General features: G+C 46.1%; 7 protein-coding genes across 7 annotated transcripts; 5 read left to right on the forward strand and 2 right to left on the reverse strand.

The window, feature by feature from the left end:
• The first annotated feature begins 122 nt into the window (after window positions 1–122).
• CNE02810 (tRNA binding protein, putative) lies at window positions 123–4,666 on the forward strand. The gene is made up of 13 exons (XM_024657228.1): window positions 123–302; window positions 370–503; window positions 642–745; window positions 815–1,216; window positions 1,285–1,730; window positions 1,788–2,012; window positions 2,085–2,268; window positions 2,356–2,695; window positions 2,762–2,885; window positions 2,944–3,372; window positions 3,435–3,587; window positions 3,638–4,177; window positions 4,247–4,666. The coding sequence occupies exons 1-13, from the start codon at window positions 156–158 to the stop codon at window positions 4,448–4,450; spliced, it is 3,432 nt and encodes a 1,143-aa protein (XP_024512912.1). The 5' UTR covers window positions 123–155; the 3' UTR covers window positions 4,451–4,666.
• A 190-nt stretch (window positions 4,667–4,856) lies between these two features.
• Window positions 4,857–8,087, forward strand: CNE02820 (conserved hypothetical protein). Its single transcript, XM_024657229.1, has 10 exons — window positions 4,857–5,312; window positions 5,367–5,600; window positions 5,668–5,971; window positions 6,023–6,059; window positions 6,119–6,435; window positions 6,497–6,594; window positions 6,668–6,797; window positions 6,865–7,154; window positions 7,215–7,987; window positions 8,038–8,087. The coding sequence occupies exons 1-9, from the start codon at window positions 4,980–4,982 to the stop codon at window positions 7,665–7,667; spliced, it is 2,196 nt and encodes a 731-aa protein (XP_024512913.1). The 5' UTR covers window positions 4,857–4,979; the 3' UTR covers window positions 7,668–7,987; window positions 8,038–8,087.
• On the reverse strand, window positions 7,676–9,301 carry CNE02830 (expressed protein). Its single transcript, XM_024657230.1, has 8 exons — window positions 9,060–9,301; window positions 8,994–9,004; window positions 8,911–8,933; window positions 8,836–8,849; window positions 8,699–8,784; window positions 8,555–8,651; window positions 8,078–8,505; window positions 7,676–8,022 (listed from the first exon to the last, which is right to left on the reverse strand). The coding sequence occupies exons 1-8, from the start codon at window positions 9,196–9,198 to the stop codon at window positions 7,810–7,812; spliced, it is 1,011 nt and encodes a 336-aa protein (XP_024512914.1). The 5' UTR covers window positions 9,199–9,301; the 3' UTR covers window positions 7,676–7,809.
• A 240-nt stretch (window positions 9,302–9,541) lies between these two features.
• Window positions 9,542–16,586, forward strand: CNE02840 (ATP-binding cassette (ABC) transporter, putative). The gene is made up of 32 exons (XM_024657231.1): window positions 9,542–10,583; window positions 10,639–10,764; window positions 10,820–11,220; window positions 11,267–11,409; window positions 11,459–11,523; window positions 11,576–11,699; window positions 11,751–11,901; window positions 11,950–12,026; window positions 12,147–12,430; window positions 12,492–12,792; window positions 12,846–12,895; window positions 12,964–13,017; window positions 13,069–13,613; window positions 13,668–13,689; window positions 13,738–13,804; window positions 13,851–13,926; window positions 14,000–14,087; window positions 14,137–14,256; window positions 14,308–14,398; window positions 14,448–14,599; window positions 14,650–14,716; window positions 14,763–14,785; window positions 14,837–15,029; window positions 15,097–15,205; window positions 15,259–15,668; window positions 15,720–15,764; window positions 15,842–15,909; window positions 15,965–15,982; window positions 16,040–16,110; window positions 16,185–16,206; window positions 16,261–16,337; window positions 16,409–16,586. The coding sequence occupies exons 1-32, from the start codon at window positions 9,671–9,673 to the stop codon at window positions 16,490–16,492; spliced, it is 5,037 nt and encodes a 1,678-aa protein (XP_024512915.1). The 5' UTR covers window positions 9,542–9,670; the 3' UTR covers window positions 16,493–16,586.
• On the reverse strand, window positions 16,020–17,970 carry CNE02850 (expressed protein). Its single transcript, XM_570998.2, has 9 exons — window positions 17,582–17,970; window positions 17,492–17,525; window positions 17,345–17,437; window positions 17,200–17,303; window positions 16,987–17,145; window positions 16,897–16,946; window positions 16,773–16,843; window positions 16,646–16,723; window positions 16,020–16,591 (listed from the first exon to the last, which is right to left on the reverse strand). Exons 1-9 carry the CDS (start codon window positions 17,920–17,922, stop codon window positions 16,568–16,570), a joined length of 954 nt encoding a protein of 317 aa, XP_570998.1. The 5' UTR covers window positions 17,923–17,970; the 3' UTR covers window positions 16,020–16,567.
• A 107-nt stretch (window positions 17,971–18,077) lies between these two features.
• CNE02860 (conserved hypothetical protein) lies at window positions 18,078–19,889 on the forward strand. The gene is made up of 12 exons (XM_571208.2): window positions 18,078–18,217; window positions 18,273–18,308; window positions 18,358–18,530; window positions 18,583–18,713; window positions 18,763–18,968; window positions 19,027–19,125; window positions 19,178–19,198; window positions 19,243–19,362; window positions 19,424–19,474; window positions 19,543–19,566; window positions 19,616–19,648; window positions 19,712–19,889. The coding sequence occupies exons 1-12, from the start codon at window positions 18,152–18,154 to the stop codon at window positions 19,721–19,723; spliced, it is 972 nt and encodes a 323-aa protein (XP_571208.1). The 5' UTR covers window positions 18,078–18,151; the 3' UTR covers window positions 19,724–19,889.
• A 1,471-nt stretch (window positions 19,890–21,360) lies between these two features.
• CNE02870 (conserved hypothetical protein) lies at window positions 21,361–23,378 on the forward strand. The gene is made up of 8 exons (XM_571210.2): window positions 21,361–21,848; window positions 21,903–21,910; window positions 21,965–22,055; window positions 22,111–22,185; window positions 22,241–22,319; window positions 22,376–22,408; window positions 22,457–22,794; window positions 22,865–23,378. Exons 1-8 carry the CDS (start codon window positions 21,488–21,490, stop codon window positions 23,353–23,355), a joined length of 1,476 nt encoding a protein of 491 aa, XP_571210.1. The 5' UTR covers window positions 21,361–21,487; the 3' UTR covers window positions 23,356–23,378.
• The last annotated feature ends 15 nt before the right edge of the window (window positions 23,379–23,393 follow it).

The raw sequence follows: 23,393 nt of genomic DNA on the forward strand, positions 1-23,393 counted from the left end.
AATCAAAATAATAGAATGACGTGGCAAATTCAAGTGCGGGTGGTGCACTGGGTTGAAAGAAGATTAATTGTCTGCCGCCGGTGTATAAGCTGTCGTTTCTTCATCCTCCTTCTCTCCCCGCTCCTCCATCCTCCCATCCACCCAAAAGCCCAGGCATGGCCGCCACCTCACCGCACCTCACAAGCATCCCCCAGGCAGTCAGAGTAGCAGCAAGCATAGACCCATCCATAGACCCAGGCCTCAAACAGCAGGCTATCGATTACCTCACAAAAGTCAAGCAGCTGTCTGAAGAGACATGGCAGGTATGTATCCTTTTTTCCCCTGCAGCGTCTCTGCAATTCCCAGACACACATGTTTATCGCCATACAGGACTGTTTACAGCTCTATCTCCAGGGGGCAGGCGCTCCCGGGCCATCGACCACAGGCAGAGACGGCAAAGAAAAGCTTGAAACGGACATGAGGATGTTTTGCTTGCAAGTAGTCGATACCGTCTTGATTCAAAAGTGAGTTGTTGTTTTCTCTCCGCTTTGTCTTTGCACACATATCCCTGCCACACGGCTGCGTCGGATTTCCCCGTCTCATTCTTCCATTTCCATTTTCGAACCGCTTGTAAAACTGGAGGAGGCTGACACTGCCAGCAGACCAGAAGTGATGGGTGCAGATGCGGTCCAGGGCATGTACGAGGCCATCGTCGAGTTTATCCAGGTCGAGTACATTGGAGGATCTTGTGAAGGCGGCCAAGGTTGTGAGTGTCACACGAGTTTTTTATCTTTTTGCGAGGCTTTGCGCATATTAACAACCTTTCTTGTTCTAGTCCTCCGAAATAAACTGGCTTTCACCATCTCCCAACTCTTCCTACGCGCATTTCCTTCACATATCCCCACTTTTCTCCATCCCTTCTTCGCGCTTCTTTCTCCTCCTACCTCTTCTCCCCCTAATCTCCATCCTCAACTCCTCACCATACGTCTACTCCTCGAAATCGCTCAAGAAATCCACGATACGACACTCAAAACGGCACGAATTATGACTAAAGAAAGACAAGAGCGGGATGGTGTGGTTAGAGATGTGATCAGGTCCAGCGGAGACGACAAAACAGCGGTGCAAGGAATGTTGGGAATCATTGAAAAGGGGTTGGAGCAAATGAACAGTGGGAACAGTTCAGATAAATGGGCAGAGGCGGTGGATGCGACTCTGAAAACATTGTCAGCCTGGATCCGTAAGTTTTTTGTCTTGTTTTTTGGAATGGGTGACTTGTAATATAAAAAATGTTAAACATTGAATTAGCTTGGATCGATCTCGGCGTCGCTCTCAATCCCACCACTCTTCCATTTTATCACCGACTCCTCCATCAGCCCATTCTTTCCTTCCGTACTGCCACAGCAGGTATCTACCGTACACTCGTCGCCAAGGGCATCCAAGATCCTTCCTCCAGGCTTCAAGTCCTCCGTGTTCTAGCGCCAGTAGCCGTCATTGATCCGCTAGAGACCGAAACAAGGGGGGGAAAAAGCGAAGAGGTTGCGACATTCAGAGCTTCTCTGGGTGTCGTCCTTTCCGCATACGGCGTCGCCTTGATTGGGATTTCTGATAACACGGAAGTTGCAGAACAGTTGAGGAATGAAGCAGAGGAAATGATGAACCCCGCCTTACCGCTGCTATTGAGGTTCTTGAGCGACAGGCAATACGAAGTGCCCTTGTCCGTCTCGCCCTTTGTTTCAGATCTACTCAGAATCGTGAGTATGGTTTTCTTTTCATTTCGGAATTTGTGATATTAATACACTACATGGCAGTACAAACGAATGTATAAACCGCCCAACCCGTCAACTAAAGCTGGCCAAGCACCATCCCCTCCATCTACTCTCCCACAATTGTCTCCTGAACGCCGTCAATTCTTAGCATCCATGTTAGATATCCTCATCAGGCAATTAGCATGGCCAGAGGATACCGAGTGGGAGGCGCCAGGCAACGAAGACGAGTTGGACGAGGATATCGCTGCTTTTAAAAATTTCAGAGGCGTACGTTTCGAAATCTCATTGGCACTTAAAAATTATCACTGAACTCCAATGTGCTGATAAAAACCCATGCAGTCCTGCCGATCATTCATCGAATCCATCGCTCAAATTGACAAGTCTCTCCACACGGAAGTCGTCGCAAGAATCGTGATTGCTACGCTAGATGCATATGCATCAGGCGGAGGAGCGGCTGCTGTACCTTGGCAGCAAGCCGAACTTGCTATGCATCTGGTGTACACTTTTGGCGAAGTGTCCAAAAGTACGTTTCTTGCCACCCACCACTCATTAGCACGACCAAGAAAAACATGCTGAACCCCCTGGCTGACGACATTTCTCTTACGCGCAGATTCTACGCGGGCAGCATTCTACGAGCTTCCCCCGGAGATGGCCACCAAAGCCGCTCGAAACAAACTCCGTGCTGCTCAGGGGAGTGGGCGTACTACCCCTTCCTCATCCGACAATGTCGATCTCGGCCCCAGCTCTAATAACGACCGGTTGGAATATGAACAATTCCCCCTTTCACCCTTGGGGCAGCTTCTTACCCGCTGTATGACGTCGGGTATCTCGAGCTATCCCCATCCGAGTGTGACCCTGCAGTATTTCGAGATCATTGTTCGGTACATTGAGTTTTGGAAAGCCAAGCCGGAAACATTGCCCGGATTGTTTGAGGCACTCTTGGATGGACAGTGAGTAAAACCGGTTCCGGGGTGGGGACAACAGGAGCGATAGGGCTGATGTGTGTTGATAACAAGGGGGATACATAACTCGGATGAGGGCGTCAGGAGACGATGTTTCTACTTGTTCTCAAAGTTGTGTAAAGATTGTAGGAACGATACTGTAGAAGGCATGGTTTCTCCAATCCTGGACAGCATGCGGGTGGGTAGTGTTTTATTTTAAAAAAACCCTGAGGCAGTTCTAAAAGTTTTGTGTATAGGATATGATGGTAATCAACGCCGAACTACCACCTACCGACACTCCTGATGAAGACCCTCTTATCAAGGCGACAACCGGCAAATCCTATGTTGCCGATCAATTATACCTCTTTGAAGCATCGGGCAATCTTGTATACTTGACCAAGGCAGATCCTGCCAAACAGATGGCGTTGCTCGAAGCGGTGGCAGGACCGCTTCTCAGCGGTCTAGGTTCAGGTGTAGAGAGAGCGAGGGTGGATGAAAATGATTTGCAAGCGGTGTTGCAAGTGCATCATCATCTAATGGCCTTGGGACATTTTGCAAAAGGTTTCCCTATAGTACCGGACAAGTTGGTAGAGCTGCTTCCCTACACGGGGCCGTTCAAACAGATGGCAGAGGCGCTTTTACAGGCTATAGAAATTCTGAAGAGGCGTCGAGTAGTTCGAGATGCGGTGAGTTTATATAAATTCCGTTTATCAATATAGCCCACAAAGCGCTTATTCCCACATTGCAGGCTCGGTTTGCATTTTCTCAATTCGCCAACGCTATCGGCACGCCAGTCGCCGAGCTGGTTCCGCGCTTTGTGTCTGCAGTTGTGACAGAGTTTGAACCTTCCGAGTTGGTCGACTTTTTGCTCTTTTTGCAGTTGCTCATGCACCGGCTTCAAGTAAGTTTTTTATAACCCTGGATCACACTCGTTGTTGACAGCGACATTAGGGAAGTACATTCGAAACCATGGACATGCTCCTCCTTCCCTTGCTGTCTCGAATTTTCACTGTGCTTCAACAACCTGTCACTGGCACCGACGAAGCCCAGGTGCACGCTCGTTTGAAGGACGCCTATCTGGCGTTTTTCACGTCTCTTATGAACGAAAACCTTGACGGCATCTTCATTACCGACCGCAACAAACCCGAGTTTGAAAACGTGTTGACAACTCTCTTCAACTTGACTCAAGATTACTCTGACGGCGCATCCCAACGACTTGCGTTTGGATTCTTCTCGAGGAGCGTTATCGCTTGGGGTACCAGTCCTGAAGCCGCAGCAAGGCCGTCGGTTTTTGCGGAAAGCGCAATGGCGTCGCAAAGTAAGATGGTATCTGGTGGTGGCACAGCACAGCCAAACGCCCATGCTGTTACTCAAGAGCAAAGGGCGAAACAATGCCTTCCTGGATACGAAAACTTTATCTATCAAAGATTGCTGCCAGCGGCTTTTGAGGTTCCGGCCAACAGTCAATTCAACATCCGTGGAGGACAATTGGTAAGCAAATTTTCATGCCTCTCCTGCCATATGATGCTTCACTAAACTCCAAACGCCTTTGTGTGGTAGATTGTGCACGAAGCAGCCGTGCTGGTTAGAAATACTGTTCAAGCTCGCGGTCAAGAGGCGATCGATTTTATGCTCAGTGATCTCTTACGGAGACTCAATTGCCCCTCAGATATTGCAAATCAGCTGATTGCCAGTTTGACTACTCAACAAGCAAAAGACTTTAAAAAGACGTTCTTTGACTTTATCAAGGCCATGAGAGGGTGAAGAATTGCATGAGTGCTGGGCGGGAGGCCTTTTTTAGGGTAAGGGGGAGGGGGGAGATCTATTGTCAGGGGGATACTTTTGTGATGCCCATATAACGAACTACGATATGAAAGGGAGGAGTTGTCCATTGCATATAGTCATCCATTCACATCATATCTTGAAGATTTTTTGCATTCATTCGATATGCATCTGCTACATGCATCATGCCATTTGGTGGTGGGAGCAGCTCTAGTATCAACGACAAATTACACTTGAATATATCAAAGTATATTAAGAGACGTGGACCGCAAGTGGATAAGACATGGGTGAGCTGCGTGGGAACGCGGAGCGCGGATGCCCACCGTTCGTATCTGATAAGAAACATGAGATAAAAAGATCCGTCGGGGAATTCCAACTCCGCTGTACTGTACGTGCGTCCGAGTCAGCACTTCGCTCCCCAACGAACGAACGCACTCCAAGATCCATTCATTTCACCCTGAGCAAGTCTCTTCCATTTCTCTTCTGGTCTTAACTCCATACACGAACCAACATGATCAGAAAAAACGTTTCGAGAGCGGTGGGACAACGCTTGCATCTCCCGTCCTCAAACCCTTCTCTCTCGTCTGGAACGAGAACCACAAGAACAACAAACTTACTAGGCGCAACTCAAACGTTTCCTCTTTGTTTACGCCATCATATCCATTGTACATCATTGAAAAACGCGACGCCGCTTATTAGTGAAGTCAAACTCCCCCATGACCACGCGAGCAACCCACCAGCTGCGCTGCCACCAGCTCCGACAGACCTCTTAGAGCTGTACCGTGGTCTTGTGGCTGCGGGCCGCCTGAATTGGGACGATGAACAGGTGCGATGTGTGATGAAAGTACGTCTGCATCGATGCTTTTCCCCGATATTTCTTTGCTAAATCCATCGTTAGCTGCGGCAACTGCTCGACACTCTTCGTGATTATTCGCCACCGCTCGAACTCGTGGCTAAACTGAACCCCTCGGCTCCATATATCGCTCAGCAAAAGGAGCAGACATCTTGGTGGAAGGGGAATAGGAATATGGGAGAACACTTAGGGTTTAGCAAAACCAATGGCGAGGTCGAGAAAAGGTTGGTCAAGGTGCTCAGTGGCGAAGAGGAGCTCGCCAATCTCAAGACCCCAAAAGTATGCGGCCCTTCCTTTTCTTTTCGTCTGTCCTGTTTTTTGATGATGGTGGCTAATATTTCCAAAGGGTATTCTCCTCACTGGGCCGCCCGGATCAGGGAAGTCTTTACTCCTGTCCCTTTTTTATCAACTGCTGCCTATCTCAAAAAAACGTATCCACTATCACGCCTTTACCCTAGCCCTGTACAAGGAAGTCTTTTCAGAGATGAATCGTCGTAAGTCCTCCGACGAGGAAGAATGGGAAAGAAAAGCGAGAAACAAAGAATTGGCTGGAAAAAAGGGCTGGAAATCAGTTTTCGCCGGTGGGCGATGGGATGAAGAAGGCAAAGAAAGGTTAGTATGGGCCAAGGAAGAGGGCATGGCATTCAACAGTACGTTTCTTGTCGCTTCCCAATGGTATCCCTAGTTGACCCCGGCAAAAGTCGCCCGGAGAATGATCCTGGAATACACTGTGCTCTAGTGAGTCTTGTTTTTCCTTTTTTTAATTGCAAAAGAGTTAAAAAAAACCAATTACACAGCTTTGACGAATTCCAATTAATCGATGCATCGTCCGCAGCTCTCATTAGAGACGTACTCTCGTGGTATTGGCGACTAGGAGGTGTTATTGTTACTTGTTCAAACAGAGTCCCGGAGGACTTATACCACCATGGTGTGCAAAAGGAGCGCTTAGCAGGCTTTTTGGATGCTCTCAAGGCCAGATGCGAAGTTGTGCAGGTAGATGGTGGAAGAGACTGGCGAAGAGAGATAGAAAGAGGCGACCAAATTCGGTGGTTTCATAGCAAGCAGCAGCTTGACTTTGAAAGGGCTTGGTCAGCTGTGCTCGAGACACAAGAATGTTCGTCTAATACCGTGTAACGATCCACGAATCATTGTTCGATGTTGCTGATCATCTGCAGCAAAGCAAAAGCAAATACAGGTATACGGGCGCACTCTGACTATACCTCAGGCAGCAGGCAACACTTGTCGGTTCACATTCTCCCAGCTTTGTGAAGAGGTAAGAACAACTAGTCCATTATGACAGTCCATAACGGCCTTTTCACGATTGCTTATCTTTCATACCACAACAGGCCCTAGGCCCGGCAGATTATCTTGCCTTGGTATCCACATTTTCAACCTTTTTCATTGACGAGGTCCCCACTTTATACCTACGTCACAAAAATGAAGCAAGGAGACTGATAAATCTCATCGATGCCCTTTGTAAGACAAATTTTTTACCGAATTTCTCCATGCTGTTCATCAAGTTCACACCCATAACACGCAACAGATGAGTCGCGCTGTCAAGTTTTTTTGCGTTCACCATCAACGCCTTCAACGTTGTTTTTCCCCGATGCTCTTAATCTTTCCTCCCAGGAGGAGGAGACGTTGACTAATGAGAGGATGATGTCAGCAGAATCCCTCTCTGCTACCATCCAAGTTCCGTATCGCCCAAACGTTAGCTATTACAATAATCTCTCTCCAGCTCAGCGGGATAGAGAAGCAACTGAAGAAAAGCGAAAAGGAACTTCGTTTAGTGTGCTTGGTATCTGGACAGGTGAAGATGAGAAATTCGCCTACGTAAGTAATGTTCTGTGAATCAGTCAGTGAGATGAGAAAAAAAATATCTAATGATTGCAGAAACGAGCTGTGTCGAGGCTTATTGAAATGACTTCGTCACCTTCTTATGCGGTAGAAGAATGGGCCCCGTTGGAGCCAACACTACGCAGCTGGGAGGGCCAACCTCATCCACCTGGTGGCGCATCGAAAACTTACAAACAATTGGCCCCATCACCGTCCTATGAGGTCGAAGATGAGACAAACATAAACATAGATAGTCGTGTCGTCATTGAAAGATGTGACAGCTATCATCATCCGATCAATAACGAAAGCGAGGAAAGGAAGAAGCTTTTTAAGAAGGATGGTGATCGGAAACCCCCAACTCCCATCCACGAGCAACACATATGGGGAGTGGTTGACCAATGGGGTGAGAAGGCCGGCCGGTGGGGGCGCGGCGTCAGGGCATTCTCACCGGACCCGGCGGCTTCAGGAGTCTCATGCTCTTGTGGAAAGGAGAAAAGTTGCGGGCAATGATCATGATACACGAATGATAAGTACATTGGATCCTGTCTATAGCATCATATACGTCACATGGCTAGCCAGTATCTTCCATTGTTCCCTTAACAAACCTTGAACTTTACAGTTTCTTTCATATTCAAATACACTAGTCTGCCGATCATTTCATTTGTTGGAAGGCTGAGCAAGTGGGAATCAGCACTTCCTGAAAGCTTTCTCTCTCAGTCCATAAGGCCCAAAAATTTCGGAGCTTATCACCCAGAGGCTTATCCATTTTGGCTTCGAGAGCGCTAAGGCCGTCTTTGGTAGGGGATCCATCAGCAATGGACACAAGGCGGGTAAGCCATGTAATGACATGTAGATCTGCTAGGGACTAATTATTGTTAAGAGCTTTGCCCCTTAATTGATAAATAGAATATGCAGCTTACAATTTGATCTCCCAAGAAGTAAGGCTCTTCAATCATCTCCTCCAGCTTGCCAAATACCTCCGGCAAACGCTCCGTCCAAGTTTTGAGAGAGATATCAAAAAACTGTCTCAGCTTCTCCTCTCCAGCTTGCCCGTGATAGAGCTGCCACACATCTTCGCTGGATCTCAGTTTATCTTCCAAAAATTGGACAATCTTTTGCTCGAAGGTGAATGAGCCTTCTTTCGAGGCTACAGAAGATTCTGAAGCAATTTTTTGAGCCTCAGCAAGATAGCTCTGAAGAGCCTCCCGTCTAATTGCGAGAGACTTCCCTGGACCAGACCGTAACTTGCGTTTAAGTTCTTCATTATTCAATGCCGACAAAGCTATGAAGTTGGGATCCACAATCGGACGATGGACAAGCTCGATCACTGAGTCAGATAATGCCTTGCCTATTTAACAGAGTCAGCCTTTAATGACATGACGTGATCTGTGACTGACCATCGATAGTAGCTGGGGTCAATGTGGGTGCAGGCTTATCTGATGATGTGTTCGCAGTATGGGAACTACGTGCTTGGTCAAGGAAATCACAAATGCTCTACATATATCAGCACTGAGCTCTTCCCTCCTGATTGCAAAACCTACAACGGTATCTCTTAATGAGCGGTATCTGGTGTTCACGCCAGCACCTATAGTCTCTAAAGTAGGAACGATCAAAGTCGGGACCGTACCTAAACATATCAGCGAAATACCTCCACTTGTTTGTGAGAGACACCCCTCACCATTTATGTTGATTCTAACGCGATATAATGGTCAGCATCTTTGAACAACCCCTGGTGTTAATGAAAGCTACCCACTTCAGATAGGATGGGCTAAAATTCTGTTTCAATTTGGTTAGCGATCGGGCGAAAGTGTAAGTATATCGATAGCTATCGCTTACCTCGCCCTTGGCTTTGGCGAGAAAGGTCAGCCTCTATGGATGGCAATAGTGAGGACGAACACTTACTGATGTCGACATATTTGACAATATATTCGTCTTCGGAGTAACCCTTTTCATAAAGGCAGAGCCTGGGGACTGTGGACCAGACTGAGGAGGGCCAAGAATAGAGAACAGCTCTGGGGATATTCTGTTGTTCTGTGGTCATGGTGGATGCAACAGGCAAAGACTGTAGGAAGGATAGGTGGAGGATGGATTGTGTATTTGGATGCGATAACAACGAAGGCTTTCTCTGCTCTTCTTATATGGGGCGGTCCGTCAGCTGACTGAGGTTACTGCTCGGTTGATGATGATGCACGTTACGTCATAATCATTCTGCCCTCCGGCGGCACATGCTGAATGAGCGGGCGGATCCGAGGTCTATCGGCGATGTCCGAAGCACATTTTTTTCGTCATTTTCAATCAGTCAGTCACCGATCCCCCCGCATGGCGGTTTACTGCACTTATAAGTTTACATTCACGAAATTAATTTCGTAAGATGGCATTTTTGTCTCCTTGTAACTCTATTTTGACCTCATTGATCTTTCCTCCTTCTTCCTTCCCCCTATTATCCTCAACCACATATACGGCATAAACTAGGTCCCTTATTTATTAAACCCAGGAAGGGCACCTCTTTCATCATGTCCCATGTCCTGCCCATCGCCTCGACCGCCCTCATCCCTTTTACTACCCTCACTTCCTTCACCATCTATCTCACCACCCATTCCTCCTCCCCCATCAAGCGTATTATCCGTCAGCAAGACATTGCTTTGCCAGTCCATAATGGGGAAGCTTTGGACGGCACTTTAGATGACAAGGATGCGTTTGACATTGACGACCCTGTCGTCTGCGAAGATGGAACTCCTGTAGAACCGCAGCAATTTTGGATTTCGATGTGGAAGCGGAAGCTTGCTGTCATTGGCTTGATGATCCCTCCTCTCATATGTAACGTCCTTCTTCTCATTTTCAGTCTACTAGCTCCGTCAAATGATGTTGAGAACCGACAAAGAAATATCATTCTTCCAGCATTGCTTCTTCCTTCACAAGCTGTTACGTTGCTTGTCGGCTTCTGGCATTTATCTCAAAATGAAGTTTCATCACATTGGCCAACAACAATACATAATGCCATTGATATCTTCACTCAGTTTATCATCCTCGCCTTCTTGGCTCTTCTGCCATCTAGCCCCTTACCGTCGTCGCCTGCATCACCCGAGGTGTTCGGAGCAGCACTTCCCAATACATACAGTTCTTCACTGGCTTTCATGAAAGCTCTTCTACCAGTCTTATACTTGCCTCCCCTGGTAGCGATTCTTTCGGTACGACGAGGTCCTCCCCTTTATCTACCTTTTGACGCCATCTATCCCTCCAAAATCGTCAGTTCAGTCCCTCCTGACGCTCAGTCTCTCGATCCTCAAAAAGCCAATGTCAGTCCGGAAGTGCAAGCAACCATTCCCGAATGGCTTTTATTTGGTTATGCGACCGATGTAATTCGCAAGGGATATGTTTCAGAAAGTTTGGATGTATGGGATTTACCTATTTTACCGAGGACACTCCGTAAGGCTTTGTTTCATAAACGGGAATATCAGTTTCTAATCTTAAATGTCAACAGGGGCTTTATATCAATATAAAAGAATGAAGCGGGCCTACGGGAAGACCAAAGGACGTCGTGGACGAATGGAAGGTTTCAATCTTCTGCTCACTGTCGCCCGGGTTAACTCTGGACTTCTTTGGGCTCGTAGGCAACTCTTTTCATTGATATACGGGAAAAATCTGACGCGATGGTGCTTCAGAAACGTTGCTTGCAGCGGCGACCGCTTTTGGGTATTATCTTCCTCACTATCTTCTGAAACTGTTCATCAACTTTTTGGAAAACGATCCTGCGCGGGCTGAGCCCGCTTGGGGCTGGCTCCTGTGCTTCGGCCTTTTCACCTCCAATGCCCTCATTTTTATAGCCTCTGGAGTCACATGGTCCATTTGCACAACTTATCTCCAGGGAAAAATCCGGCTTCAACTCAATACTATGTTGTTCAAGAAAACTTTGTTGAAGAAGGACATTGCTGCGAGTAGTGGTGATAAAGGGCAAGTGGGTGGAGTGCAAGAAGAAGCGGCCAAGGATAAGAAGAAAAAGGAGGAAAATGGAGAGAGTAATGCAGAGGATGAAGAGACCGTTACCTCAAAGACGCAAATTATGGTCGGTAATCCCTGTTCTACTGAGAAGCTTGCTTAACTGGTTGCAGACTCTGTTCACCGTCGACGTTGACAGGGTCACTGAATTCGTTTTCCATCGTATGTTGGTCTGTTACTGTGTCTGGCCAATCCCAATTGCTGATAATCTTATCCTAGTCTTCGCTGTTATTGATGCGCCTCTCGAAATTGTCGTGTATGTTAACTCACTGGGCATCTATATTCTGACTCACACTACCTATCAGCGCGAGTGTCTTTGTCTTCAAGTTGTTGGACATTTCGGCTATGTATGGTTTGCTTACAGCCATTCGTAAGTGGGCTTTGAAGTGCCTTCTTGCCACATCAGACTCACCCATATTCAGTCTCTCTTCCTTTGAACCATCTCGCATCCAAGATTGTTGTTAGAGCTCAGGAAAACCTCATGAAGACACGAGACCAGAGAACAGCCCTGATGAACGAAATTCTTCAAGGTATCAGGATGCTCAAGTCAGTTTTTTCTTCCTGGATATCATGTCCAGAGCTCACGTTACTCAATAGGTTCATGGCCTGGGAACGATCTTTTGAAAGCCGGGTTCAAACAATCAGACGAAACGAACTTTCTTGGCAAGCAAGAAACTACCAAATCGAAGTAGCGTTCAACTGTATTTGGGCTTTGACGCCAGTGGTGGTCACTGTTGTCTCATTCTTGGTAAGTGTCATGAGTGAAACAGCATGAGCTTATGTCCATTATCCACAGCACTATACTCTTGTGAGGGGCCAACAGCTTACACCATCTGTTGCCTTTACTTCAGTAGCTGTCTTTGCCGAATTGAGGTACGTGCAACTTTGATATTCACAATAACCAGTAAAAACTGATTGGTGATACAGATATGCGTTGAATGCCATGTAAGCATAGCCCCCCATTTAGTGACTTAATCTAATGATCAATATTAGCCCGGAAACTTTTATACAAGCCTTACAAGGTTTCGTTTCTTGTCGACGCATTGAAAAGTATCTATGCCTTGACGAGGTCGCTGCCATTGAAGAAAACGATGGCGAAGGTGATATTGTGCTTTCCTCCGCAACCTTCACTTGGCCTCGGGATGAAACTGCTTTTGAGAATGGACTCGTCATCGACGCGGTTTCTAATGCGGCTACTCCCAAGACTGCATTCACTCTTGCTGATCTTAATCTTCGATTTCCTAAGGGCAAGCTATCACTGATCTGCGGAAGGCTAGGTAAGTTCACTGTTCGGTGATAATAAACCTCGTATGCAGTATATCTAACGGCATTGTCAAGGGTCCGGGAAGTCTCTTCTTTTGGCAGGTCTTCTTGGTGAGGCAGATCTCCTTACTGGACACGTCGTTTGCCCTCGCTCTGCACCCGATGCGATGAGTAAGGGATCGGCAAATCCATCAGAAGATCTCTGGATTGTACCGAACATGGTCGCCTATGTGCCCCAGCAAGCATGGCTTCAAAATGCGTCGATCAAGGAAAATATTATCTTCTCATCACCTTGGGATGCAGAGAGATACCAGCAGGTAATTGAAGCATGTTCTCTGCTGAATGACCTGGATATTCTTGAAGACGGAGACGAGACGTAAGTCACGACAATATGTAGAGGTTATGTCTTGTACACTGAAACTATCAAAGCGAAGTAGGGGAGAAAGGCCTCAACCTCAGTGGTGGTCAAAAAGCACGAGGTAAGGATTTTTTTGGGTTGGGACTCTTACAGATTTCATGGAGTAATGCCAATGTTACTTTGCTGCAGTATCACTCGCCCGAGCCATATACAGTCGGGCAGGTGTACTTTTCCTTGACGACGGTGAGTATTCTATTGAAAACCAACCATGAATCGAATTGACATGATATTTAGTACTTAGCGCCGTCGATGCCCATACAGCTCACGCAATTATGACCAACTGTTTACAAGGCCCCATCGTAGAGGGTCGGACAATACTTATCGTGTCTCATCACACAGCTCTTGTTTCCCCAGCCGCCGCCTATATAGTGGCCCTGGAAAATGTAGGTTCCGGTTTTTCCTTCACTACCGTGGTCATTTTTCTGACTAAGCGATGTCAGGGCGACGTCAAATTTTCTGGTACTAGGGAAGAGTTTGTGGCCTCGAATCTGAGTGATGAACTGGATGAGGAAGATGCCCAAGCAAGGCCCACTGATTCTGAACAAAAGGAGGAGAAGACAGTTGAAGAAAACTCTATTCAACTCACAAATAAAAGCGTTCTTAATCTTAGCGGTGCATGCGCTGAGAGTGCAGCGCCAGACTCTGAAACTAGCTCTCTTGCTCCTGAGGATGACAAAACCATAGTTAACTCAAAGCAAAAAACTCCCCGGAAGCTCATTGAAGACGAAAAGCGCGCACGAGGCAGGATAACCTGGACAGTTTGGAAAACATACTTCAGTGTAAGTACCGATCCAGGTTGAAGGTGCAGAGTACTTGGACTAACCCGTATACAGGCTCTCGGTGGGCCTATATGGTGTAAGTAAAGAGATTCCGTACATTTGACGGGATCTGACCACCTATCAGGGTCATTGTTTATTTTGTCCCTGGGGATGGCAATGCTTGTTCCGGTAGCGGAGAAGGGATGGCTAGGGTGAGCACAGTACTCGCCATAATGAGAATTGCTAATAGCAGAGCAGATACTGGACTGGGTCAAGTTTATCTTCTTCAGAGGGTGGTCATACCACCCGTTATTATGTTATGGGGTATTCTGTGGTAAGTCCATTGATCGAATCTTATAATGAGATAAACTGGTGATTGAAGTATAAAATGATTGAAATATTGTTAGATCACAATCGCAGGGGTATTTGCCTCCAACTTGCAGTACTGCATAATATATTTCGGCTCGCTTCAAGCCAGCAGAAGACTTCATAATTGTACGTCTCTCTTGGGATACTCGTCAGCATTCACTGACTATTTTTTAAGCTATGCTGAAATCAGTTTTGTTTTCAACTCTGCGCTTCCATGACACAACAAGCCGAGGACGGCTACTTAATCGTTTTGGTAAAGATATCGAAGGGCTTGACTCCAGTACAGCAGACAATTGTTGGTGTACTGTATCATCATGTTCAACCTTATGCTAATGATGCCAATTAGTTGTGCGTAGTGCGGCATACGGCCTCAATGTCGTAGTCACATTCATTTCCATCACTTATGTGGGCGGTCTCCCTTTTGTCATTGCTGGATGGTCCGTTATTAAGACAATCTCTTAGCAAAAAGTGCTGACGCCAATTTAGTGTTGTATTGATTGTCTACTATCAAGCCGGGTCAATTTACGGGCAAACTTCACGGGATATGCGGCGCTTAGACTCCGTGACCCGATCGCCTTTGTACTCGCTATTTGGAGAGACTGTCTCTGGTGTTGCTGTTCTTCGTGCATTCGGTGCTAGTAAGTATACTAACTAAGCATCGCTTTTTATGAAGTTAAAGGATCTGTAGGTAACATGGCTTTGAAAAATATGATGAAACTCGCGGACACGAATCTTCTTGCTTTTGCCTGGTCTTGGTAAGGCAGATGTTGTTGTCTCGGTATGATGCTGATTTGATATCAGGACTGTTAATCGCTGGTTGTCGGGTAAGTAGTAACAAACTGGACTATGCAGTTACATAGCTGACTACAGGCTAGCGCGTTTCAATCTTCTAAGCGCGGTTTTGGTTGGTTTGACTGCAGTTGCCGTCCTTATCGCTCCAAATGTTGATGCGGCCATGGGCGGCTTTGCTCTGGCATTTGCGGGGACTATATGTCATGATTTGCTTTTTGTTGTTAGGCGTTTCGTCCAGCTGGAGCAAAGTATGGTGGCGATTGAACGCTTGAAAGAGTAAGTTTTTTCCACTCATTTTGTAAAACGTAAACCAGCTTACCGCTGGCATCTTTTGTCACTGTAGGTTTACCGAGCTTCAACAAGAAGCGCCGGAATATATAGAACCTAGGCCTGCCGCTTCCTGGCCTGAACATGGATCTATTAAAGTCGAAAACCTCGTCGTTAAGTACGCTGTAAGTATGCCTCAAGCTCCTGCATTAGCTTTGATGCTCACTTGGGTCTGTAGCCTGACCTTCCTAGCGTCCTCCATAATATTTCTTTTGAAGTGTCTCCTCGACAGAAGATTGGCATTGTTGGTGCTACCGGTTGTGGCAAGTCCACATTGGCTCTGAGCTTCTTCCGTTTTGTTGAGGCGGCGGAAGGTCGCATTGAGATTGATGGGGTAGACATATCAAAAATTGGATTGACTGATTTGCGAAGTCGAATGACCATTATACCTCAAGACCCAACAATTCTGTCGGGGACACTACGCTCAACTCTCGATGTCTTTGACGAATATGACGATGTCGATATATACGCCGCACTCAGGAGAGTGCATTTGATCAAGGATGAAAACCCAGTGACTTCTCTGGATGAGCAAAATGACGTGGAAAACAGGAATAAAAATGTATTTGAGGACCTCTCGAATCCAGTCAGGTAAGTTAATCGTGTCGATTGTGTAAACCCTCCTTCTAATTAAGACATTAGCGAAGGAGGGGACAACTTCTCAAGCGGTGAAAAGCAGCTCATTTGGTGAGTAATTCGGTGTATTTTTCTTATGTTGAGCGACAAATGCCCCTGTTGAAGCTCTTGCTAATACTTTTTTTTAGCATGGCTCGCGCAATACTCAAAAGAAACAAAATATTATTCATGGACGAAGCGACTGCATCGATCGATTGTACGTCTGATTTTCTACGTGAACGACGCAATGCTGATTTGCTTCTTCAATGCAGATGAAACAGATGCATTAAGTAAGCTTGCAATTTTTTACTTCATACATAAAAAGTTGTCCTAATGTGATACATTAGTCTCTAAGACAATCAGAGAAGAGTTTTCGGATTCGACCATCGTGACAATCGCTCATCGCATTCATACCATAGTAAGTAACGCGGGTTGCCCCTATTTCCCTCAGGCCAGCAAAAATTTGAAAGTCTGACCGATATCTATCTACAGATCGATTTTGACAAAGTATTAGGTATGTAAAGTGACGCGGATGACGGCGGATTCTAATACTGATAGATATTACCAGTCATGGATCGAGGTAACATTGCTGAATTCGCCAGCCCAGCGGATCTTTTACGGGACCACAAGTCTAGGTTTTATAGTGTAAGGTTTTACATCAGTTTGGTTGTGCTGCTACTATGAGATTGAGCTGACGTATATTATGCTCTACATAGCTGTGCAAGGCTACTGGCCGGACAGAGTTCAAGAACCTCAAAGAGATGGCTTTGGAAGCGGAGCGTAAACGGAAATCGGTTTGAGTTTTATTTTACACCGCATTGGAATTATCAGGTGTATGCATCTCGTATGCAACACAAATTGACGCCGAGTATCTCTCAACTGCTGCTTCCAATGATCGACTAAATGGATTTATCTCAATTAATATTGTTTTCGCAACGACCAGTCTCACTTACTTCTATATCGCTAGCAGTGATGGGGCATTCAAAGCTAGCGCTATTACTGACGGTAGGATCGATAGTAATACCCAGGATCTATACCAGCAGTCAGACGATTTATCAACTGAAAACAGGAAAAGCAGACCTTGAGCTTCAAATTCAAGTCATAATCAACAGTGATATCCTGTGCGGAACCACCGGAAATGCCACATTTTTCTGTCATCGAAAATCACCATGTGTTCTGCTAGCAATGGAAAGAGATGACTAACCGATGAGGTCGTTCAAAATTACCTTGTTAGGGTCTTTGGCGAGCGTGTAACTGGGTGATCAGCAGATGTACTTTCCAAGTACAGACATACTTGAGCGTAAAGGGGAAATTGAAGGTCGATTGTGTGTAGCCCTTGAAGTCAAGGTTGTACAACGTGCCGCCACCAAAAGTGTTCGTATTGTTGCCCGGATAGCGAGCTGTAGCGGTGATCTCTTTAAAGTTGGCATCGAACCAATTTGGGTTGGAAACACTGCAGAGTTGAGCGTCAAATTCGTATTCATCTAGCACATATTGATGGCCTAACCTGATGCTCAGATCGAAGCTGACAGTCAGACCATCGGAAGTTAAAGATACAGGATCTGACCCGACAGTAACACTGTTAAGGGCCACGCTAGGCGGTCGAACGTACTGCACAGTTTTAAGCACAGTCTTCTCGCAACGGTACTCACCAGCAAAATGGCCAAAATAATGCTGACGATCACTAAAATCGCAATTGTCACGCAGCAGCAGCAGAACCGCAACGACGTTCTAATACCACCTCCCTGGATCAGAGTCAGTTTGAATTACTCATATTGGAAGTTGAAATTATCACTTACTCTCGACCACTGTTTACCTCTTTCGTCCTTTCTCCTGATAAATTTATCAGTATAATCGGGCGGAGGATATATGGTTGTAGGTGGTCTCACCAGACTCGAAGAATGCCGGTGCTTCTGGGCGGGGGTCCGAGCCCAGCAAAAGAGGTTGCTGGTCTGCGTAACCCAGAACGACCGGGTTGAGCTCTCTCAGTGCTTTCATATCGAACGTTTCCTGGGACCTTTTCCGTGCTAGAGTCATTTAAATACTCTCCGGATGAAGGGTCTGTAGGGTATGAGGGGTATTGTAGTTCCGCTTCGTACGGATTAGCATCATGATAAGCGTATGACTGGCCATACTGGGCACGAGCATCAGCGAAGCTGGCGTCGGAAGCGTACTGTCGCTCTTGGTGGGAATAAGGGTCATTGTAGGGGTCGTCGTACCGGGGAGACATCTTGAGGGAAGTTATCGAATATCACGCAAGTATGGCAAGAAGTGCGATATGTTGTAGTTGTTGTTGCGACGCGTAGAAAGAGATAGCTGTGTTATGAGTATTACATAATCATCCATTTCACCACTTCCCTTTTCAGTCTTCGTTCTCTACGCTGGTGTCCTGCCAGTGGTGTAAACAACAGTTTTTCCCTTGCTTTGTTCATTAACCACCCACAAAGGCACCTTGCAGTATGTCTGGACCACCAGAGGAAAGCCTCAGGCATCTCATTCTAGCCAAACAGCGAGAAAAGGAGGCTGTAAGTTCTCAGCCTGTGATTCAAGGGAAACAAATGCAGCTGATGCACTTTTCAGGCTGAGCATCAGCGTCAAAAGGAAGCATTGCTGAAGGTAGGTCAAGGAATTGTACGTCATGGTATATTATATTGATGCAGTTCAGGAATCACAAAGAGACCATACTGCTGATCGTTTTGTTGGCGTCTCTGAGAATCTGGACGAGCGTCTTATTAAGACAACAGTTGGTTTAGTTACGCTTTCAGACTTCAAGAAAACAAAAGATGATTTAGAAGAGCAACAACGTAAGCTGGCTGCTCAGGTACAGTCAGAAAAAATGTGCGTTGATAGAACCTGTTATCTGTTCCGTAGACTGAACCACCCTGCATAGTGCCTCTGCCGCTAAGGTAAAAAAGGCAAGGAAGAAAGAAAGGACATCAAAACTATCCTTCGCAGACGAGGAGGAAGAAAATGAAGATGAAACTTCGACGGGAGGAGTAAAAAGGCTCAGAGAAGATGAAGGTATGTTGGTAATTTCACCGTACGTAAGAACATGACTGACATCGTATAGGTGACGCACATGTTAGAAAGAAGTTTACGAAAAACCCTGGAGTGGACACTTCGTTCTTGCCAGATAGAAACAGGGAATTGCAAGAGGCCGAGGAACGGGAAAGGCTCCGTAAAGAGTGGTTAGAGCAGCAGGAAAAAATCAAGGCAGAGTCAATTGAGATTACTTACTCATACTGGGATGGTAGCGGTCATCGAAAAGCCGTTGAGGTGAGCTTGGAACAGGCATATGCAGTGGTGGTGGATTCTGAAACAGTTATTCGATCAGTGTAAAAAAGGAGACGATATTGCTACATTTTTAGCTAAATGTCGCCAACAATTTCCAGAATTGCGCGGGACTAGCGTGGAGAATCTCATGTATATCAAGGTATATTGGAAACTCACAATGAGGTTATGCATGCCAGCTAACCCTTGCACAGGAAGATCTAATCATACCCCATGTATGTCGCTCTCCTCGGAGCAAGTAGCTGATACACTTGGCAAGCATTATACCTTTTACGACTTCATAATAAACAAAGCACGGGGGAAATCTGGGCCGCTTTTCAACTTCGACGTACATGATGATGTCCGTCTCATACAAGACGCTACTGTCGAGAAAGATGAGGTGCGGATACTCCTATTTTCACCAACGGGAATGGACTGCTTGCTCACTGGTATGCATTTAGTCTCACGCAGGCAAAGTTGTGGAGAGGTCGTGGTATAATCGATTCAAACATGTGGGTTTTTTAAATTACTATATATTACAACCGTATGCCTATATCACTCATTCGAATGCTCTTCGCAGATCTTTCCTGCATCTAGATGGGAGGTGAGATATTTCAGCTTAAAATAACGCAGACAAGATTAACAGATTTCAGGTTTATGACCCAGACAAGGACTACGGCTCCTATGTAAGTCTATTTTCTTCATTTTTTTCGAAACATTTCCCCCATTAATGTTGACATTGACTGTAGCGGATCGCCTGAGCAGTAATCTTGTTGCGGCTTTCCGGACTTCTTACTTTTTTTTTCTTTTGCTTGGCCCTCAAATACACTTGCTGGTAAACATGACCAGGCGTACGATCCAGTATTGCAAAAATTGGCAATGTGATTATTTTATGTATGTTATATCATGGGTCCAAAGTAAAAATAAACGATCAGCAGATCATTTTTCGCTCTATGTGCACGATTCTCCTGCTGCGAGGTTCTTCCACTGCAAGAATTGTTCCTTGCGCTATGATTAGATGACAGTGTTGGTGGAAATTAAAAAAAGAGGTGCATACCTATCTATTTATTTGTGTTTTTTTGGCTTTATCTTCTTGCTTCTTTCGTGATTTAAACGTGCAAATTGTAAAAAGTCGCCGGACAGGCCCTTTATTATTATCTAACAGAATTTATGTAAGAAACCTGCCGTTACACTTTCCTTTCCTCATTAACATCGGCCAACTTCCAGCTTCTGTGTCCTCTGATTTTTTGCAGTATCAGAGACATCCTCGCTATCAGCTGCCCTCCCCTTCCTTTCCCAGCTCCTTCTTCCATCGGGGGGTAACTTCCCCTTCGGTTTTCTCCTCCAACAGACCACCGCTAGAGATGACCAAGTGTTTGAATACCCCACCGGCGAGCAAGCAAGGGTATGGAGAGAGCCGAGTCACTGACGCCGCGCGAAGTCAAAGAGCGAATCTCCCGTTCCGCGACGATTAGCAGTGGTGAACCAGGTACCATGTTGATGTAGAGTAAAACTTGAGGTCGTAGTCGACAGGACATATCCATTTTGCTCTATGGATGCTGACATCCTTCCTTCGTTGCTCTTTTTTCAGTGTGAGGTTCCGGAGTCAAAATACTGTTGGGATCCCTTGGAGGGATGTGTAGAGAAGAAACATCAGCCCATTGTGTCGGGCATGGTAATGGGGGCATCGACCAGGGCAGAGTTCCTCATGACCCATACGGTTGGGATGGTAATATGTGGGGCAGGTGGGGTGCTTGTAGCAGGGAATGAGTGTGCGGTCGTGGAGGCTGGTCGAAACAAAAGTGTCGTCGAACACAACTGGTGGGTAACCATGCATTCTGTCTGCCCTTAATATTGATTAGCCATTTGCGTCCAAGGATACTACAGTCTTCTACTATGAATTCCGCTCAGCGTTCCCCATTCCTTCAAGTAGTCTCTCTCGCTGATGTTCCTATATCTTCTCCCACCTTGCATGTTGTGTCATGAATGGACCTTCCTCAACTGACTCTGGGAACTCGGGAGTTGCTGGAATACTTTGTTCAGACTTTGATGAGTGCGATGGCCATCCAATCCGCCTTCGATTGCTCGCTCAACTGCTCTGACAATTAGTTCAACATCACCAGATGACATCACCCCCATCTGGAAGGGCAGAAGAAAGCCGGTTTGAAATGACTTTGAAAGTGGCGGTGAGAACGGCCTGTGTACGTGGGTCAAGCAAGACATGATGGGTAACTCTCTTGCTTTATTTTGAAATACTTAATTAGATTTTTTTTGACCGGTTCGTTTGCCGCCGCCGTCGATATTTAAACAAATAAGTAACAACCATCGGCAAGAGCCTGAGGGTCACTGTGATAAATAACTAAATTTTGTTGCTTTTATGATCGATCTTACTTTTTATATATCTTCTCCACGGCTAAAAAATAAAAAAGAACCCTTCAACACTGGTTTGACTATTGAGTCTAGCTGTGATTTCCAGCACAGCAGATACTGTCATTCACCACTTTGTTCCGCTTGATCGCACGCGGATGAGGAAATTATTCAGATCAATTCGCCTATTTCCTAGACCATACTTGCAGCCTTCCGGTTCTGTTTTTCCCATATCTTCAATGAAAATGGCGCCTGGAACAACCCGTGGTGCCTCACCAGTCATAGACTCTGAGCATCAGAGCAAACGTCCCAGATTGAAAGCAGAGGACACTCAAATACCGAATCCCTCGGGCATTGAGGTCCAAGGCTCGTCCAGCGACTGTAACCATTCTATCATGTCAGAAGATGATTTGATCGAAGAGCAAATGCGCCTTCCTATAGAATACGTCAGGTCATATGATAATGAAATCAATTATAAGAACAAACTTGTTTTGGCTCCTATGGTCAGAACTGGAAGCTGTGAGTATACACACCTTTTGAAATTGTCATCAGTGTTAATGAATTATTTTTAAGTGCCGATGGTTGGTATTATTCTTCGCTAGGCGTCGGCAGACACTAAGCGCTTCATTGATTAGCGCCTTCTATCGTTGTATTACGGAGCTGGTTTGGTATGGTCACCAGAAGTAGTGGATAGGGCCATCATTGGGGCCGAACGAAGTGTAGACCGTGGGTTCTGTCGTTCTTCTTATGTTTTGGGACCCCATTAATGGATGTGCTATAGCTGTAACGGGCGTTATCACTTACCATAAAGGTCAAGGCCCAATTTTCTCTACGCATCCAGCAGAAAAGCCTTTTCGTAAGTGTTTCAAGCCTTCTGGCATCGGCTGGCCTAAGCTAAATGGTGTATTTAGTCATTTTTCAAATCGGTTCTTCTAACCCCGAGCTTGCAGTAAAGGCCGCGCAGACTGTGCAGCAGGATGTCGCTGGAATGTGAGACGATATCACGTTCCGTGATGCTCGCTGTTGACATTGCTAACGTACGTCAGCGACTTGAACTGTGGGTGCCCCAAACCTTTTTCGTGAGTAACTTTCCATGCAGTCTATTCAATTAGTTAACTTTTGCTCAGAACGCATGCGGGAATGGGAGCGGCTCTTTTGTCCACGCCAGAGCTTCTTCTCGATATACTGCGCGCCCTTCTCGACAGCATCCCTCTTCCAATTTCATGTAAAATTCGGCTTCTTCCTACTCAGCCCTCGACTCTTTACCTTGCATCTCGTATCCTTCGTACAGGAGTCCGTAATTTAACTGTCCATTGTCGGACCCGTCAAATGCGGCCTGGGGAGCGTGCTCTTTGGGAGCGACTAAGCAGCATCGTCGAACTGGGGAAAAGAAGAGGTATATCTGTGATTTGTAACGGTGATGGGGAAGGTTGGTCTAATTGGGACAGGATCAGAAATGAAACTGGTATGTGTGCATCATGTGCCTATTCCACGTTTAGTCAGCAATCTCTTTCTAAAGAACTAATTGTCTACAGGCGCCGACTCGGTGATGCTCGCGAGGTCCGCTGAACGAAACCCCTCTGTATTTCTTCCTTCAGGTCCCTTGAACACAGTTACCGACATTATTCCGAAACTGCTCGCTCTTAGTGATTACCTTAAAAACCCTTGGGGAAACACCAAATTTCTCCTCATGCAATTCAAACCATCACCACCTCCTTTATCCAGTATGTCAAAGGCTGAGAGGAAGCGAATTGCAGATATCTTTTCCCAGAGCAAGAGCACTCAAGAGGCCGCTGTCGGACTAGGTATATCTTTAGTCGATGGAGACCGATTGTTCAGAGAGATACAAAGAAAGATCAATGTGGACACCAATCGCAACATTTGGCAGGCGAGAACTGAAATGAAGCTAAATAATGCAGGCGATGTAGAAGGAAAGGAGGCGATAGAGGAGGAAGCAATAATAGATGGTTTTGAAGTCGGCGTTGGTCCTGCACAAGAACAAAAAATGACAGCATGCCGTAGTTAACTCATATGCAATTGTTACTCTTCATCGCTTCATTTATT

This window comes from Cryptococcus neoformans (genome assembly GCF_000091045.1).
Source record: "Cryptococcus neoformans var. neoformans JEC21 chromosome 5 sequence".
NCBI lineage: Eukaryota > Fungi > Basidiomycota > Tremellomycetes > Tremellales > Cryptococcaceae > Cryptococcus > Cryptococcus deneoformans.

Excerpts from the sequence above, each read along its gene's own strand:
- CNE02810 (XM_024657228.1), top strand. The coding sequence starts at position 156 with ATGGCCGCCACCTCACCGCACCTCACAAGCATCCCCCAGGCAGTCAGA. Across the intron at positions 746-814 it reads TTGTGAAGGCGGCCAAGGTT|TCCTCCGAAATAAACTGGCT; the intron begins GTGAGTGTCACA and ends TTCTTGTTCTAG. Across the intron at positions 4,178-4,246 it reads ACATCCGTGGAGGACAATTG|ATTGTGCACGAAGCAGCCGT; the intron begins GTAAGCAAATTT and ends TTTGTGTGGTAG.
- CNE02820 (XM_024657229.1), top strand. The coding sequence starts at position 4,980 with ATGATCAGAAAAAACGTTTCGAGAGCGGTGGGACAACGCTTGCATCTC. Across the intron at positions 5,313-5,366 it reads AGGTGCGATGTGTGATGAAA|CTGCGGCAACTGCTCGACAC; the intron begins GTACGTCTGCAT and ends ATCCATCGTTAG. Across the intron at positions 7,155-7,214 it reads AAGATGAGAAATTCGCCTAC|AAACGAGCTGTGTCGAGGCT; the intron begins GTAAGTAATGTT and ends TAATGATTGCAG.
- CNE02830 (XM_024657230.1), bottom strand. The coding sequence starts at position 9,198 with ATGACCACAGAACAACAGAATATCCCCAGAGCTGTTCTCTATTCTTGG. Across the intron at positions 8,652-8,698 it reads GCTCATTAAGAGATACCGTT|AGCATTTGTGATTTCCTTGA; the intron begins GTAGGTTTTGCA and ends TGATATATGTAG. Across the intron at positions 8,506-8,554 it reads GACCCCAGCTACTATCGATG|GCAAGGCATTATCTGACTCA; the intron begins GTCAGTCACAGA and ends TCTGTTAAATAG.
- CNE02840 (XM_024657231.1), top strand. The coding sequence starts at position 9,671 with ATGTCCCATGTCCTGCCCATCGCCTCGACCGCCCTCATCCCTTTTACT. Across the intron at positions 12,793-12,845 it reads CTTGAAGACGGAGACGAGAC|CGAAGTAGGGGAGAAAGGCC; the intron begins GTAAGTCACGAC and ends AAACTATCAAAG. Across the intron at positions 14,600-14,649 it reads TCTTCGTGCATTCGGTGCTA|GTAACATGGCTTTGAAAAAT; the intron begins GTAAGTATACTA and ends AAGGATCTGTAG.
- CNE02850 (XM_570998.2), bottom strand. The coding sequence starts at position 17,922 with ATGTCTCCCCGGTACGACGACCCCTACAATGACCCTTATTCCCACCAA. Across the intron at positions 17,526-17,581 it reads ACCGGCATTCTTCGAGTCTG|GAGAAAGGACGAAAGAGGTA; the intron begins GTGAGACCACCT and ends TAAATTTATCAG. Across the intron at positions 17,304-17,344 it reads TTATTTTGGCCATTTTGCTG|TACGTTCGACCGCCTAGCGT; the intron begins GTGAGTACCGTT and ends AAAACTGTGCAG.
- CNE02860 (XM_571208.2), top strand. The coding sequence starts at position 18,152 with ATGTCTGGACCACCAGAGGAAAGCCTCAGGCATCTCATTCTAGCCAAA. Across the intron at positions 19,475-19,542 it reads GGTATAATCGATTCAAACAT|ATCTTTCCTGCATCTAGATG; the intron begins GTGGGTTTTTTA and ends TGCTCTTCGCAG. Across the intron at positions 19,567-19,615 it reads TTCCTGCATCTAGATGGGAG|GTTTATGACCCAGACAAGGA; the intron begins GTGAGATATTTC and ends AACAGATTTCAG.
- CNE02870 (XM_571210.2), top strand. The coding sequence starts at position 21,488 with ATGAGGAAATTATTCAGATCAATTCGCCTATTTCCTAGACCATACTTG. Across the intron at positions 22,409-22,456 it reads GGGTGCCCCAAACCTTTTTC|AACGCATGCGGGAATGGGAG; the intron begins GTGAGTAACTTT and ends ACTTTTGCTCAG. Across the intron at positions 22,795-22,864 it reads CAGGATCAGAAATGAAACTG|GCGCCGACTCGGTGATGCTC; the intron begins GTATGTGTGCAT and ends AATTGTCTACAG.